Source organism: Raphanus sativus, chromosome 8, assembly GCF_000801105.2.
Source record: "Raphanus sativus cultivar WK10039 chromosome 8, ASM80110v3, whole genome shotgun sequence".
Taxonomy (NCBI): domain Eukaryota; kingdom Viridiplantae; phylum Streptophyta; class Magnoliopsida; order Brassicales; family Brassicaceae; genus Raphanus; species Raphanus sativus.
In genome coordinates, this window is record NC_079518.1 from 18285570 (window position 1) to 18303350 (window position 17781).

Consider the following 17781-nt stretch of genomic DNA (forward strand, 5'->3'; position numbering starts at 1 on the left):
AGTTTGATGTCTTGATTTTTTTAGATTTCATAACTCTTATGTTAAATATTTTTTTAAATACTTTAAACTATTTCTTAATATTTTGTATGTCAAATAAAATAACAAAAATCTATATATCTATCTTATACTAATAAAGTTGAGTTTTTATCTCCTTGGGGGAAAAATGTCATGTGGCATTCTCCTTTTAATAATTAAAATCTTTTCTCAACTTTATTTAATGTGTTTTGGTGTTAATTGTGATTATGTGTTAGTTTATTTTTGTTACTGACAATTTATTACAATGATGTTTTAATTTTTGATTGGAAGTTTAATTTATTATGAATTTGATGTCTTGATTTTTTTTAAATTTTCATAACTCTTATGTTAAATATTTTTTAAAATACTTTAAACTATTTCTTAATATTTTGTATGTCAAATAAAAATACAAAAACTATATTAATAAAGTTGAGTTTTTTATCTCCTGGGGGGAATGTCATGTGGCATTCTCCTTTTAATAATTAAAATCTTTCTCAACTTTATTTAATGTGTTTTGGTGTTAATTTTGATCAGGTGTTAGTTTATTTTTGTTACTGACAATTTATTACCATTATGTTTTAATTTTGGATTTTCAGTTTAGTTTATTATCAAATTCATAAAATAAATTTTGGATTTTTATGAATATAAATTTTGGAGATAAAAAACTCAACTTTATTAATATAGATTTTTTTTATTTTTATTTGACATACAAAATATTAAAAATATTTTAAAGTATTTAAAAAATATTTAACATAAGAGTTATAAAATCTAAAAAAAAATCAAGACATCAAATTCATAATAAATTAAACTTCCAATCAAAAATTAAAACATCATTGTAATAAATTGTCAGTAACAAAAGTAAACTAACACCTAATCACAATTAACATCAAAACACATTAAATAAAGTTGAGAAAAGATTTTAATTATTAAAAGGAGAATGTCACATGACATTTTCCCCCAAAGAGATAAAAAACTCAACTTTATTAGTATATATAGACTCCCTCCTTACACAAAGTGATTAATATACAAATTATTAATTTTTTAATTTTTTAACTTATATAGAAATTATTTTTTTAGTTTGAATTAATACATTTTGTTCTAAAACGAAAATATAAACAATAATTTTAAAATATAAGTAGTAAAACTTTATTGGAAAGTAAACAAAACTAACAAAACATAAATAATTAAATTCTATTAATTAATTTTTATTAAAATACAATATATATTTTTTTTTTTATTGATATGGTACAAATTTTAATATATTTTTAAAATTCAGAATTCATTGCACCGAGAACTATCATAAAATATAATCGACTAAAACGGTTCGATTGGTTGTCATGTCATAAAGCCAATCACTCTTCAATATTTTAGTGTCTTTGAAGCAGACCTAACGTTGCCACGTTATTGACCCGTATTAAGCGCACTCGTAGACGAATGGTCAGAAGGCCAAAAGATGTAAATAAAACTCTTTCTGGCCAATAGCTTCATCCAATGTTCATGATTCACGTTAGGTTAGTCATTCTCACTCTTGGTGATTTTGGAATACTTCTAAAAACAGGAGGATCTCGCACTTCAAATATTTGTACACCCTTAACCTTTTTATCGTTTAATTTGTAGTGAAATAATAGGGTCCTTCAATATCCTTTTACTACGCAATAACATCTCAAAAGAGAACTAATGGTGACGTTAGGGTCTATGGTACCCTTTTATCAACTTTAGACTACAACTAATCTTTTTATGATAAACGGATTCATTTCCGAAGTTTGTTATTACGAGCGCAAATGATTGGACTGCTATCCTTTGAGTTTAGAAACTCCTTTTCCGCTACAATAGTAACAAGGAAGGTCTTCCATAATATATAAGTGGGTGTTAGAGGACACGATGTAGTGACTGTACCAACATACAACTCTATGATACTGTATATTCAATACGTCTAGATGGATGGATGGAGACTTGAAATATGGGATAAGAAATGGCAAAAGTGAGTATATATTAATATACTGCTGCATCTTAAGATTCTCAACAGAAATGAAATGGTCTTGTCTTTCAGAAGTACATAGAAAAGATCAGAAAATTGAACATTCAAGAAGCATAATTTTTTTCCAAAGATCCTATACTTCTCTAGACATTTAAACAGCAACGTTAGGAGACGCTGGATACTCTTCGTACCCTGAGATTCCTGTAATCCTAATCCTCGTATTTGGCTGCATTTACCAAGACAAAAATCACAATGCAACTGTCTATGTGTACCAAATTATTATGAACTAACTGATACTAGTATGTGCGGATAATATTATATATCTAGCCAAAGGAAAAGATGACTTTTCACAACAGAGAGCAGTGATTACCTGTCGGTGACCGATATTTCTGCGGTACTTCTTCTTTGGCTTGTACTTGAAGACCACTACTTTATCATTCAGACCCTGCAGCAACACAAAAGACATTGCGGTGTTCCCAAGTTAGCGGTCGAAAAGACACCACTTAAAACTCAAGAAAGACTTTTGGGTACTGATTGATTTACTTGATTTTCCACTACAGCATGCACAGTGGCATTGGTAACAACCGGTTTGCCGATGTAAGTGTGTGTCTTTGTCCCGACAAGCAACACTTTGTTCAAAACAATCTGCACAAAAACAGGAGCAAAGATGAAAAGAAAAAAAGGTTTCAGACCGCACCGACACTGTTAACATAGACAAAATGTGTTCCTCCCATACCTGGTCATCAACATTAGCATCTTTGAGCCGCTGAGTGTAGAGATATCTCCCTGGGAAAACAATGTACTGCCGTCCACCAACCTGTTGCATCAATAAGAACACTAAAATAAATGAGAGAATATAAATTTCATTAGACAAAAGGCTTTTAAAAAAAACACCACTTTAGAAAACAAAACTGTTCTTGTCGATAAGCTCTCACTAAGACACAAACCTAACTCACTAGAGTAAAAGCTAGAGTCTCCTGAATAAGTCTTAAATTAAACAAAAAAAGAATTGAAAATTCCGAGAATTGTTTATACAGTAGCCTAACCATAACAACGGCGAAGATCTCTTCTCGTTTAGGCTTATCCTCTGAGACCACCACAGCTTCAATATCGGTAGTCTCTGGTTCAGCCACGACGGCTGATTCGGAGAATTTCGGAGCGGCGGGGAATGCGGGACGAGACGTAGACGCAGCAGCGGAAGTAGAAAGAAACCCAATCGTTGGTCTTGCCAGACTCAACGAAGGTTTAGAGAGGGAGCGCGGTGGAGCGATACTGCAATGAGCGGAGAAAGCAGAGCACAGAGAAAGCGCCGCTGAGGGAGAAGCCATGTTTTTTCGCCGAAAGCTCTCTTAAGCTCAGAACTGAGACAAAAGAAGCTCGAGAGAGAGAGATATAACTCCGCAGAGTTATCCTATCCACTTACTACTAAATTACCAATGTAGCCTTATCTTCAAATTCGCATCATGTAGGAAATAAAAAAGCAATCAAATTAGAGCAGAACCGAACCTAACCGATTTTGAAAATCTGGAAAACCAAAACTCGATCTGATATAGTTTTGTATTCCCTTGATTTGCATTTTTTTCTCTGATTACAGAAAAGGTAAGCTATTATATAATGCCTAAATACTTATATCAGTATAGTAAAAAAACACGACAAAAAAAGAATATTAAAAATATTTATAGATCATTATTTATATCTTTAGTAAAAATCGTACCAAACATAAAAACTGAAAATACAATTTAACCAAATCAAAACAAAAACAAATAAAAAATGGTTATATGGTTTCACATTCGCCCTTGTTATTTTAAAAAACAAACCGAAACTAAACCATAAACTGGACGGCTCACCTCTAAATTCATTCTTTAGATTTTTTTTTTTTTGGACAATCATTCTTTAGATTTTAAACAATTATTATTAAGCAAAATAAACTACACTGCACTGGCCACTAGGAAAAAAACAGGAAGCTGATCATTTACAAAAAAAATAACAGGGGGAAAATGTATTCTATGTTGTCAGTTTCAGAAGAATATAAGAAACGAAAAATGAAAAATGAATGTATGGTTAAATTTTAAAATGATACTGTAATTAAATTGAGGGAGAATTGCTAAAACTAACCCAAATATTGATTGCAACCCTAAAAGTAAATCTCATATTCAATAAATTGCAAATCCAACCTAAAAGGGTGTTAAAACTACTATTTAGCCCTTATGACCAAACAAAAAATCATAAAATCATTTTACGGTTCTGTCATTCGTAAGTCTACGCATAACAAAAATAGTCTACATGTCATACACAGTCTATTTTATTGACTTAATTTGTAGTCTACATTGTAATTTGATCTAGTTAATTACTTTTAAAAATATATAAAATTAATTTTTGTGAAATTATTAATTAATCATCAATGTAAAGATTAATATGAAGTTTATAAACTCAATTTGTATATAAGTAAACAATTAAAAAGCATATATGTTGATTTGGTAACCATGTGAGACAATGTTTATGGTTTAGTAACAAAATATAATAACATGTTATATCTTTAAAGGATAGATCTTTAGGGTTAGATTTAGATTGACAACTTTTTTGTTTTATTAATTTAAATTAGCATATTATTACTGAGTTATTTACATTTTGTAAATTTTATATTTGATACAATAATTTCCTATCAAACTAACATTTAGGGTTTGAGTTTCGTTTTGGGTTTGAGTTTTGTGGTTTAGAGTTTCGTAGACTTATGATTCAGTCTACTTTAATGAGTATACAAAAAAACATTATTTTTTTAAATTGTATAATTTATGAAAAAATGTGAAATCACATATTAAATATTTAGAATTTGAATTTTGTGGTTTAGAGTTTAATAGACTTAAATTCAGTCTACTTCATTATAGACGTCATTTTTAGTTTACTTTAATTAATGTTTACAAAAAATAGTTTTAAATTAATTTTAGTTTTATCAATAAAAATGTAAAATAAATACTAAGTCTGTTAAAATAAAATAAAAAATTAAAATTTAGAATCATATATTAAAATTTTTAAAATAATAAAGAGATAAAAATTGTATACTTAACTGAAAAAAAATAATTTAGACCAAATTTTAACCAAAAATCGTTTCAGCCTAACCAAAGTTAAATCAAAAATGTTTTAACCTAACCGGAAAAGTGATTCGACATATATATACTTGTGAAAACTGGTTAAAAACCCCTAAGCGCCGTTGTCCCTCTCTCTCCCTCTCTCTCTCGAGGGTGGGCGATTTCCGGTGATTTCTTTTCTCCGTCCACCTCTCTCTCTCTCTCTCTCTCTCTCTCTCTCTCTCTCTCTCTCTCTCTCTCTCTCTCTCTCTCTCTCTCTCTCTCTCTCTCTCTCTCTCTCTCTCTCTCTCTCTCTCTCTCTCTCTCTCTCTCTCTCTCTCTCTCTCTCTCTCTCTCTCTCTCTCTCTCTCTTCTCTCTCTCTCTCTCTCTCTCTCTCTCTCTCTCTCTCTCTCTCTCTCTCTCTCTCTCTCTCTCTCTCTCTCTCTCTCTCTCTCTCTCTCTCTTCTCTCTCTCTCTCTCTCTCTCTCTCTCTCTCTCTCTCTCTCTCTCTCTCTCTCTCTCTTCTCTCTCTCTGTATTTGCTTTCATTGTATCAAGCACCTCTGCTCCGTCGCTCCGTATCCTCTCTCTGGTAAGTAAATCTCTTAGGTTTAGTGTTTCTTCGGCGTTTATGGCTATAAAATAACCACCTTTACTTCTTTTTGTTTCAGATCTTACGCGGCGATTTCTACTCAAGTTGGCGGGGTTTCAATGATTCCCCTACTAATGAGAACAGTTACCGTGGAGGCTATAGACGTTCAGAAGAAGGAGATGGAGGCAGACGTTGGGGTTCTGTGGGTCTGTTGGTGGATACCGTGGTGGTCGTAGTGGTTGAGGTGGAGGATACAACAATGCAGAGTCTGGTAACTTTGAACGCACACATATGAACTTTCACCGCCAGTGTGGAACAGGTCACGGGTAAGCATGTTTCTTGAAACTGATAAACTCTCTTTAACAGTTTGATCTCGTGTTTGGTTTGTAATTGTGAACTTGTTGGTGTGCGTAGAAATGAGTTTAACCTGATAGGATGAGAGTCCTCCGTAAGTTTTGTATCGTGTAGACATTTGGTTTCTGTTTGATTGGTGTCTTGAAAATAAACCCTTGTTTGTTGCAATCACTAGGGTGACTGAAGAATCCTCAACAGTAGTAGAGAAGAATTTGGCTGTTGAGAAGGATGGTGAAGCAACTGATACAAACAAAGATACACCTGTTGAAGCTCAAGCAGCAGAGTAAGAGCATGAGGGCAAGGTACAGTACATCTTTTTATACTCATTTCTCAACTCTCATCATGTTATCTAATTGTTATTTTACTGGTTGCAGGAGATTACTCTGGAGGAATATGAAAAAGTTTTGGAGGAGGCGACCAAGGTTGAGAAGAGGAAGGTTGACACAAAAGCATTCGAGGCCATGCAACAGTTCTCCAGCAAAAAGAGCAACAACGATGAGGTCTTCATCAAACTGGTGAGTGATATGCTCACCGTAACATTCTATTATATTATAATGTATGTGCCTTGAATCTTGGGGTCCTTATCAGGGAACAGAGAAGGACAAGCGCCCAGTTGAGAAAGAAGAGAAGACCAAGAAGGTAATTAGTCTACTAATTTTTGAACCAAATAGGATTAAGCATTTTTGTTCGTACTCTTTCTCATCCTTGAGATGTCTCTGTGATTTTTGTAGTCGTTGAGCATAAATGAATTTCTGAAACCTGCAAATAGAATGAGTTACATAGGTGGTTACCGTGGGAGGGAAAGCCGTGTACCAAGAGAGGAGCTGATAGAGGAGGTCGTGGACCAAGAGGAGCCGACTGAGATGGTCGGAGACCAAGAAGAGACAACGGGGGAAGGAGACCAGAAGGCTGCTGCACCAAAGATTGAAGATGCCGCACAGTTCCCTACTCTAGGAAAGTAAAGACTCTCCGGTCTGGTCCGTTCAGCCTGTGTCTGGACTCTTTTAGTTTCTGTAATCTCCCTCACCCGGTTTTGGATTTCTTTCCTCTGATTCTATTGTTATACATTGAAAGTTTTTTGTTCTATGAACCCAAGTTTTGGGAGTTTTTTAATGAGGCAGAAAACAAAATTTCCATTCTCCACTTAGCTTTATTATTTATAAAAAAAACCACCACTTTGCTTTGATACGAATGAAAACTTTTACTAAGAAGTTTATTATTGCAAGTAACATTACAAAGTATTTATAATTTTTTTGACCAACTGAAAACCAAAGACCAGATGAAAGAAGAACGATGTTCAGATGTCTTACATGCAGGCGAAGGAACATATATGTTTTGGCCGTAGAAATATTTCTGACATCTGTTGGCTTATGAATGCATGTTATGTGTAGTAGAAACCAACAGAGAAGAAGAAGCAAAGATTCCACTTGATATGTCATTACCTTGTTTGATAAATTATAAAAGTAGACTTACAAAGATGTCTGCAATTATTAGCTAATTACATACTCAAACCAAAAAGTTGATAGTTTCATAATTGTATAAGATTATCTTTTCAAAATAGTTCATGACCATTAGGGTTAACTAAAACACACTTTCAAACAATAAAATCTTGAAAATACATTATAAATAATATACAAATTCACTTTTTATAGATTTTCTAGTGTAGACTTCCATTTCCGTCTACAAATAAGTAGACTTTCTTATCAGATTACGTTTGTAGACTATTATGTAAGTCTACAGTTTGGGTTGGTTTTTGCAATTGCAAATTTCACGGGTTATTATCTATATTTAAAAAAAAAGTTCTAATTTTGTAAGTGTAGACTTTCTATTCAGTCTACATTTTGAAAACGTTAGTTTTCGCAATTGACCAAAAATTACTTCGGATTTGACTTTTAAAAGTAGATTTCATATACAGTCTACATTTTTTAATTTTTGGGAATGGGTTAGTTTTTGCAATTGACCAAATTTGACTTTCCACAAATAGATTGAGAAGAACGTCTACACATGTGTAGATGTCAGATGAATCTACTCATAAATCTGATGGGTTACTTTTGCATTTGACCAAAATAAAATAGTAGACTTCAGATGAAGTCTACTTTTTTTTACTGAGAATAGTAGACTGGATAGGAAGTCTACACTTTTTTTTCTATCTCGTTAACTTTTTAACATTTTAGTCAAATACAAAACTGACATATTCAACATAGTCAAAGTTTAAGTCAAATGCAAAACTGACTTTTTGTAGACTTCCTATGAAGTCTACATTGTGTAGACTATGTAGGAAGTCTACTTTGAAAAGTCAAAAGTTCGGTCAAATGCAAAACTAACCTCTTTTATGTAGATTTTTTAGTAAATCTACTCACATTTTTGTTTTTGTTATCAAAGATAAAGACGTAGACTTTTAAGGAAGTCTTCTTAACAAAAAATATTTTTTTGGTCAATTGCAAAACTAATCCGTGCGTTGACTTGTAGACCGCATCGTAAGTCTACACTTATGCGTAGACATATAAAACAGTCTACTATTGCGACACAGATCTGAAAAATAACAAAACCATGTAAATATGTACATTTTTCCGGTGTAAAGCTCGTTTCCACTCTTTCCCACTGTCCAAACTCTAAATATGCGCAAAAGAAAGCAACTTTGACAACTCACAACATAATACACTCGAAAATATGAAGTTATACTTATGAAAATGATAGTTATGAGAGTTTTTAGATGAAAATGGAGAGGAAATGAGAAGAAATGAGAAGAAATGAAGATTTGTTTGTTTAGAAACATAAAAAAGTGGTTGAAAATTGAATTCTAGAGGTTCAAAGAGTTCAAAAATGGTTGTTAATGGTGTTGAAGAATTGATGATAATGGCATGGTTGTAAATAGGAAGAAATATTAAGAGTGTTATAGGTTTTTTAGTATTTTCGAAATAATTAAAAAATTAATTAATAATGGCAATTTTGTAAATATTTTAAAAATATATGGATGAATAGGACTTTTCAATAATGAATAGTAATGACAAAAAAAAGAGGTTGGTTTTGGGGTTGACTTGAATTTATATGTTGGTTTTGAAAGAACCCCTGACTTGATGGGTCAATCAGCAGAATTTTCAGCGTTTTGGTTATCAGCTCCAAAAGCATCAACCATGTTGAAGTTCAAGTTTTTCATCATAGTTCTGCTTCTTCCAACTCCATCTCCTTTCTTCATCATCGCCGTAAACTCGGAGAAATCGATCTTCCCGTCCTACCATATCATACAATTCAATCTCAAAATCATTTATATTATAATAAAGGATAGAGAAACAAAAGAGAAGAAGAGTGGTTCTACGTACATTGTCAAGGTCAATCTCCTTGATCATGTCATCAAGAGGTGTATCACATAGGCCAAACTCTGTGCAAGCTGACTGAAGCTCATCAATAGTGATATATCCACTCCCGTCTTTGTCAAAATATGAAAATGCAGCCACCAGATTCTCCTCTCGCTCCATCTTGTTCATGTGTAATGTCGCTGCTAGAAATTCTCCATAGTCTATTGTACCGTTGCTATCTATATCCGCCTGCGCTCAAAACAAAAATGGTTTTCTTAAAAAAGTCCATTCTGAAAAGAGAAAAAGAGTTTATTTCTTTTTTTTTTGGTATTCGTTAGTGTTACCGCATCCATAAGAGATTTGATCTCTGATTCCATCAGCTCGGATCCAACTCTCTTCAAACCTGTTTTGAGCTCTTCAAAAGTAATCGTCCCACTGTTGTCTGTGTCAATCATTTTGAATAATTCCTTTAGACCTCCAATTTCTTCCTCTGAAAGTCTCTCAGCAATCACCTGTTGTAGTCAAAGAAATCAGGAAGCATAGAAATAAAAAAAAGAAGAAGCTAATGTAGATTTAACTCCAAGGTATACCCTTAAAGCCATTTTCTTAATCTTGTTCATTTGAGAGAACTGCTTTAGTCGCGATAAGACTGCTGGATCAAGAGGCTTGTCTGGTGCGGCAAGTTCATCGGCAATCCATGGGTGACCTGCAAGTAAACTCAATACTCAAATAATGTAAAAACAGACAGTTTATAAACTGAGAGAGCTAAACTTACACAAGGCTTCATGGGCAGAAATGCGTTTCTTGGGGCTCTTCTCGAGCATTTTGTAGATCAAATCTTTAGCAGCTTCTGAGATACTAGGCCATGGGTCAGATTTAAAATCTAACTTCCCTTGCAGTATCTGTCTAAAGATTCCAGATTCGGTTTCTGTAAACGTCAAAAGAGAGAGAGGGATAGAGATGCAGCCATCATTAAAACAAAAACTAATTAAGTAAGAAAAAGGCTGTTAGTTTTTGTAGACAAAACCTGCCCAGAAAGGAGGAACACCGCTTAGTAAGATGTAGAGGATAACACCAGCGCTCCACACATCCATTTCAGGTCCGTAACATTTCTTTAGAACCTCTGGTGCAACATAGTACGGACTTCCAACTACATCATACAGATATTGTCCTGAACAAGCAAACCAGAAAGAAAAAAAAAACAATTATTTGATACACAACCAAAGCCATGCACATGCAGAATATAATTCAAGCAGCGAAATAGATCATCAAGCCTACACGTTTCCAAAGCCCATGATTTGATTTTCAGTTCAAGAGCCAAAACCAGCGAACATGTTTCAATCACCAAACTTAAAAATACCCAAGAAGCCTTTAATTTGATTTTCAATCCAGGAAACATAAAGAAATAGGTTATTAAGAACTTGATCAAAGAGATGTAACCACGGTGTCTGTGGTCGGGTGGTCAAGGCGTTCCGTAGATCCCAAGGAACCCGAGTTCGAATCCGCACCACACTAGATTTCCACAACGCGTGGCCACCGAAATTTTCATATTCTCTCTTCACTCTCTCTCGGAGGAATGGTTTGCCATTTTTTTTTTTGATCAAAGAGATGTGTGATAATACAAAAAAAAAAGAAGCAAACCTGGTTTGAAGAAGACAGACAAACCAAAATCGGTAGCCTTAAGCTTGGCATCTTCCTTAGGACTATCGAACAAGAAATTCTCAGGTTTGAGATCTCTATGCATAACACCAAGCGAATGACAAGCCTCGACAACACCAAGAATCGTCTTGATAAGCTTCACGGCCTCACGCTCGCTGAAATGACCCTTTGAAACAATCCTATCGAAAAGCTCACCTCCTTCGCAAACCTCCATAACGATGTGAACGAACACCGAGTCCTCGTACGTACCTTTGATACGAACAACGTTTTGGTGCTCGGAGAGATGATGCATGATCTGAATCTCGCGCCAGACATCCTCGCAATCCTCGCGGCATACGAGCTTGCGCTTTGGGATTGATTTGCACGCGTAATTAGCGGAGGTTGATTTCTCGGTGCAGAGATAGGTGGTGCCGAATTGGCCTTGGCCTAGCTTTTTGCCCAGGAGGTAGTGATCTCTCAATCGAGGTGTTTGGTAAGGAAGAACGTTGTTTGAAGGGCGTCTAGAGTTTGGTTTTTCCATTCTTTTGCAATCTCTCGTTTTTTTTTTGTTTCTGTAGAAGGACGAAGATAATGAGTTTTCCCTCTCGCAAGGCAAAAGACTCCAAGAACCAAACGTTCCTTGATTTTTTCCCTCTTCTCCGTTTTTCTTACCGCTATGCTATTTTTGATCCCAAAAAGAAATTAATTATGCTATTACAATTTTTTTATAACCAACAGCTATGGTATTACAAATTATGAAAAAAAGATCGACAATATATGATTGACGTTTATGTATCATTCAAAAGAACAATACTTAGGTTCACCCTAGAGTGAACTTATGAATTCACCTCTTTCCTTATTGTAATCATATTACCATAAATATTAATATCACATAAATAAATAAATCATAAATTACAAAAGAAGCAAACTTTAAATCATAAATTCTAAATTCGAACCCTAAACCCAAATTTTAGATCTTAAATTTTAAACAAAATTCTAAACCTATAACCTAAACCCAAACTTATACACTAAACCTAAACTATATACCATAAATCCTAAACCCTAAACTCAAACCATAAATCCTAAACCTAAACTCTAAATCCTAAATCCAAACTCTAAACCCTAAATCCTAAACCTTAAACCCAAACGGTAAATCATAAACCCATAATTTTCAAATACTTTTGGATTAATGATCATCAAATATATTTTCAAATACATTTTAGGGTATAGAGTTCGGGTTTATGGTTTACAGTTTGGGTTTAAGATTTAGGATTTAGGGTTTATAGTTTGGATTTAGGGTTTAGAGTTTGGGTTTAGGGTTTAGGATTTAGGGTATATAGTTTGGGTTTAGGGTATAGGTTTGGGTTTAGGGTTTAGGGTTTAGATTAAAATTTAAGATCTAAGATTTGGATTTAGGGTTTGAATTTAAAGTTTATTATTTAAAGTTGACTTTTTGTAATTTATAATTTATTTATTTATGTGACATTAATATTTATGGTAATTTGATTGAAATAAGGAAAGAGGTGAATTCATAAGTTCACCTCAGGGATGAACTTAAGTATTGTTCCATTCAAAACTATCTACACATTTTAGTATTTTTTGCACTATGCTGGAGATTTCATGTAATTTTTTTCTTATTTGATATGTATAATCCAAACATATTGATGTGAAAAAAACTTTCACATATTTCTATTTGACCTCTCGAAGTACCTTTTATTTAAGTAATACAATAGTCATATAATATCAAGAACTATAAATCATGCCATCATTGGGTGTCTCCCAGCACTGCAAACATGGACACATGCAACAACTTCAACTCCACCATCAATCTTCTCCAGCACAAGTCATTTCACAAATATTGACTATCTTTTTTGGAAGAAAAACGACATAGAAAACCCTGAGCTTGATTCAAACCCATATCTCTGTATTATATGGTATAATTGAAAAATGAAAAACGAAGAGTGATAAACTATTCAAAGGAACAGACATAGACACTTTGAAAATTGTCCGATATGCTGAATCAGAATACCATACTTGGTTCGAAGCAAACAAGAAACAAGAAGTACATACGGATAGTGTAACCTCTGAGCTGATAACAAAATCTGAGAGATATTTGATAGATGGTTTATAGACACATGACGCATTTTACAGTGGGTATGGATGGACATGGAAAACCTCAGGAGGAACAACACAGCTACTGGGAGCAAGAAACCAGCGACAAAGGATCTCACCTTTTCATTTGGAGCTTAAGGCCTTTCTATGGGCAATGGAATGCATGCTCCAAATATCATCGTGTCAAGCTTTTGGCACTATTTGTAAGGACTTAATCTTAATGATTCAAGATCCCATAGCATGACCCAACTTCTCCACTGAATTAGATGAGCTGCCAAATATGAAACAATTAATGATTCTAATAATAAAGATTTGATAACAATTTATATATCATCCATCATTTTTGTTTAATTTATATGATTAAATAAATTAAACAATCAAATTAGCTATAAAATTAAAATTTAGATTTTTTCGTATATGTTATATTTTGAATTTTAAAAAGGGACAATACATTACTAAAACTGTTAAAATTATTATGTTAAAAATTAATGATCAATGATTTAACATCCCCTATATATTATTTGGGAAGCATTTAGAAAATATGAACCTTAGTTTTGTAAGAATTAGAAAGTATCCTATCCTACGTGTCAATCAACTAGGACTTTAATTAATCCTATATGGCATCATTACATTCAATTGGAAAATTAGTTGGTCCACATTAGAATTTATTTGTCGCTAGATACATTCAATATTAAACTATATAATATTACATAATCCAATGTATTATATTATAGGGGATAGGAGCGTATAATTATCTTTTATGTGTAAGAGATAAAAACACAAACTATGAATCATGATAGAAAAACAAAGCATTAAGAGATGATCGTTAATAGGGGATGTTGCAGTTTTATGATTGAAAATATATGTTTTGAGTTTTGCTTTTCTAAAAAGACCATTGTCGCCATTTGTATCTTTAGTTGGTATGTTAACAATTCAGTATCAACATTACTTGGAACATAACCATTCAAAACCATCAAAGAACATGTAAACCAAGTTACATATCAATGTACATAAGAATGTAGATGAAAGTGTCCGGTTTATTTATTGTGTTCCGTTTGGTTTGATGATAAGTCATGGGTTTCAATTGAACCGAATGAATTGACCGCTGAATATGTTTGGTTTAAGGAGTAGTTAATGTCGATGATAGTGATTTAATTCATAAATGAGAGTTACCCAAATAAGCATAAGAAGATTTACATTCATGGATATTTATGTTATGTACTCCTTTTATTAGTAGAAAATATATTCTTATTTGATATAGAATTCGAAATAATTGTATCACGGTAAGTCCATATGTAAAATAGAAAAACGTGGTCACCAAGGTAAAACATTATAGTATTTAGATGTGAATTAAGGTAAGTTTTAATAAGTGCAAATATCTCTTATATATTAATTAAAAAACCTTACAACATTATTTTGTAGCCACGTGTCACCATGAGAATGAAATTCAGAATTCTTAGAAAATAGGTACGTTCATGTTAATTTATGGTATACTTTTTGTTAAACTAACTATCAAATTGATAAATAGTGTACAAAAGTATATTCTTACACTTTCCTTAAATAAAAGCTACGGAATCACCTAATATGATTAACGTATATATGACAATTAATGATTATGAATAATAAATATTTGATAACAATTTTTGTATTCTTATTCATTTTTGTCTAATTTTATATTATTAAAAAAATAAACAATCACATTAACCATATAATAATAAAACGTTATATTTTGAATTTTTAAAACGACTATATTTTGAAATTTTAAAATCTCACTTTGAAAAATTTGTGACCAATGGCTTAATTTGTTTTGTCGTAACAAGATATAAATGATCATAAAATTGTATTAATATGGATTTTTATTTAATAAATATTCAACTAACAATTTAAGAAAGAAAATGAGCTGCATCAATTTAGTCGTTTTGTTGAAACCCTTCAAAACAATTTGTGGAAGACTAAGGCCAAAGTAATTTGATTTTGGAAACAACACTAAGTTGATGGCTCTAAAACCATTAAAATGATTTTTAGTGATGCTAAGGTAAAGTATTAAAAAAATTGTAGAACCTGTTTTGTAATAAAAATTCACTTGATAACTACATTACGATTTTTATAGGTATTAACAAGGTGATAAAAGATTTAAACCCGAATCGATCAAGCTCATTATAAATTCAAAATAGATTTCGTTCCGCAATTACAATTACAAATGCGGTCAAACATATAAATGATTATATAAAAAAACATAATTGTATGCATATTAAAAAAAAATCAAACATATATACATATTTAATTTATCAATACTATATATTTTAAATTTTTATTATATAAACTCACCATGCGCAAAGCGCATGTCTTTTCCTAGTTTTTATTATAACAAGATACACATGATCTTAAAACCATATGAGTAAAAATTCTCATTTAATAGAAAATTAAAATATATATATTAAACTATATACCATATAAGATTACATAAATATTATAATTTCAAAATTTTGGATGAACTTTTAAGAACATTTATAATTATAAACTTATCGAATTTTTCACATTGAAAATTTTGTTATCAATGATTTAGAAAATTTGTTATAAAACGATATGAATGATCTAGTATAATATTTAGATGTGAATTAAAGTAAGTTTTAATAAGTGCAAATATCCCTTATATATTAATTAAAAAACTTTACAACATTATTTTATAGCCACGTGTCACCATGAGAATGAAATTCAGAATTCTTAGAAAAATAGGTCCGTCCATGTTAATTTATGGTATACTTTTTATTAAACTAACTATCAAATTGATATATAGTGTACAAAAGAATATTCTTACACTTTCCTTAAATAAAAACTACGAAATCACCTAATATGATTAACGTATATATGACAATTAATGATTATGAATAATAAATATTTGATAACAATTTTTGTATTCATATTCATTTTTGTCTAATTTTATATTATTAAAAAAATTAAACAATCACATTAAACATATAATAATAAAACGTTATATTTTGAATTTTTAAAACGACTATATTTAGAAATTTTAAAATCTCACTTTGAAAAATTTGTGACCAATGGCTTAATTTGTTTTGTCGTAACAAGATACAAATGTTCATAAAATTGTATTAATATGGATTTTTATTTAATAAATATTCAAATTATATATATATATCAGCTAACAATTTAAGCAAGAAAATGAGCTGCATCAATTTAGCCGTTCCGTTGAAACCTTTCAAAATATTTTGTGGAAGACTAAGTTTAAAGTAATTTGATTTTGGAAACAACACTAAGTTGATGGCTCTAAAACCATTAAAATGCTTTTTAGTGATGCTAAAGTAAAGTATTAAAAAAAATTGTAAAACCTGTTTTGTAATAAAAATTTACTTGATAACTACATTACGATTTTTATAGGTATTAACAAGGTGATAAAAGATTTAAACCGAATCAATCAAGCTCATTATAAATTCAAAATAAATTTCGGTCTACAATTACAATTACAAATGCGGTCAAACATATAAATGATTATATAAAAAACATAATTGTATGCATATTAAAAAACATTCAAACATATATACATATTTAATTTATCAATACTATATATTTTAAATTTTTATTATATAAACTCACCATGCGCAAAGCGCATGTCTTATCCTAGTTTTTATTATAACAAGATACACATGATCTTAAAACCATATGAGTAAAAATTCTCATTTAATAGAAATTTAAAATATATATTTAACCCTATATACTCCCTCCGTTTCAAATTATATGTCGTTCTAGAGCAAAATTTTTGTTTCAAAATAAGTGTCGTTTTCGGTTTTCAATATAAAATTTTATTGAAAATATTCTCTATTCTATTTTCTATTGGTCGATGTGTATTGGTAATAGTATTTTTATTTTGGAAATATGTAAAATTAAATGTTTTCTTAATCTGTGTGCAAAAACTTAGAACGACAAATAATATGAAACGGAGGGAGTACCATATAAGATTAGATAAATATTATAATTTCAAAAATTTGGATGAACTTTTAAGAACATTTATAAATTATAAACTTTATCGAATTTTTCACATTGAAAATTTTGTTATCAATGATTTAGAAAGTTTGTTATAAAACGATATGAATGATCATAGAACCGTAAGATTATGAAGTCTCATTTATAATAAATATAATATATACTATATATATCTATGTTAGTATCATCTAAATTTAATTATATACAAAATAAATACACGTGACTATTTAGATTTTGTTACCATAAAATGATAGTAAATAAAGAAGAGTGGTTTGTTTGATTTATGAGTTTTGCACCTATTTAATTATCTACTTAATAATTAATTTTCTCAATTATTTAATATATATTTATTATTTGTTATTACATAATGAAAAGAACGTAAAATAAGTAATAGTACACAAAATAATGTGTATATATAATGTTTATCCTGCACAAGATGCGGATTAATCTTTATACATTAATTGAGAAACATTACAACATTTTTTTTGTAGTCACAGATCACCATGAAAATGAAATTCAGAATTCCTAGGAAAATGACCAACCTAACTTATATTATACTTTTATTAAAATGATTATCAAATTGATATAGTGTACAAAGAATATTCCCGCACTTTCTTTAAATAAAAACTACAGAATTATCTAATATTATTAACATATATATGACAACTAATGATTATGAATAATAAATATCTGATAACAATTTTTGTATATTAGCTATATTTGTTTAAT

General features: G+C 31.0%; 2 protein-coding genes and 1 pseudogene across 2 annotated transcripts; 1 reads left to right on the forward strand and 2 right to left on the reverse strand.

Moving 5' to 3' along the window:
- Positions 1-1988: 1988 nt before the first annotated feature.
- Positions 1989-3372, reverse strand: LOC108819175 (50S ribosomal protein L21, chloroplastic). Its single transcript, XM_018592171.1, has 5 exons — positions 3040-3372; positions 2730-2810; positions 2537-2638; positions 2364-2438; positions 1989-2219 (listed from the first exon to the last, which is right to left on the reverse strand). The coding sequence occupies exons 1-5, from the start codon at positions 3319-3321 to the stop codon at positions 2145-2147; spliced, it is 615 nt and encodes a 204-aa protein (XP_018447673.1). The 5' UTR covers positions 3322-3372; the 3' UTR covers positions 1989-2144.
- Positions 3373-4042: 670 nt separating this feature from the next.
- LOC108820726 (RGG repeats nuclear RNA binding protein B-like) lies at positions 4043-7277 on the forward strand (annotated as a pseudogene).
- A 1809-nt stretch (positions 7278-9086) lies between these two features.
- On the reverse strand, positions 9087-11524 carry LOC108821215 (calcium-dependent protein kinase 11-like). The gene is made up of 7 exons (XM_018594258.2): positions 10942-11524; positions 10328-10471; positions 10076-10228; positions 9891-10006; positions 9645-9812; positions 9325-9549; positions 9087-9236 (listed from the first exon to the last, which is right to left on the reverse strand). Exons 1-7 carry the CDS (start codon positions 11477-11479, stop codon positions 9087-9089), a joined length of 1494 nt encoding a protein of 497 aa, XP_018449760.1. The 5' UTR covers positions 11480-11524.
- Between the last annotated feature and the right edge of the window lie 6257 nt (positions 11525-17781).

Excerpts from the sequence above, each read along its gene's own strand:
- LOC108819175 (XM_018592171.1), bottom strand. The coding sequence starts at position 3,321 with ATGGCTTCTCCCTCAGCGGCGCTTTCTCTGTGCTCTGCTTTCTCCGCT. Across the intron at positions 2,639-2,729 it reads ATGCTAATGTTGATGACCAG|ATTGTTTTGAACAAAGTGTT; the intron begins GTATGGGAGGAA and ends GTTTTTGTGCAG. Across the intron at positions 2,439-2,536 it reads ATGCTGTAGTGGAAAATCAA|GGTCTGAATGATAAAGTAGT; the intron begins GTAAATCAATCA and ends GTGTTGCTGCAG.
- LOC108821215 (XM_018594258.2), bottom strand. The coding sequence starts at position 11,479 with ATGGAAAAACCAAACTCTAGACGCCCTTCAAACAACGTTCTTCCTTAC. Across the intron at positions 10,007-10,075 it reads TTCTGCCCATGAAGCCTTGT|GTCACCCATGGATTGCCGAT; the intron begins GTAAGTTTAGCT and ends GTTTACTTGCAG. Across the intron at positions 9,550-9,644 it reads TCAAATCTCTTATGGATGCG|GCGGATATAGATAGCAACGG; the intron begins GTAACACTAACG and ends TTTTGAGCGCAG.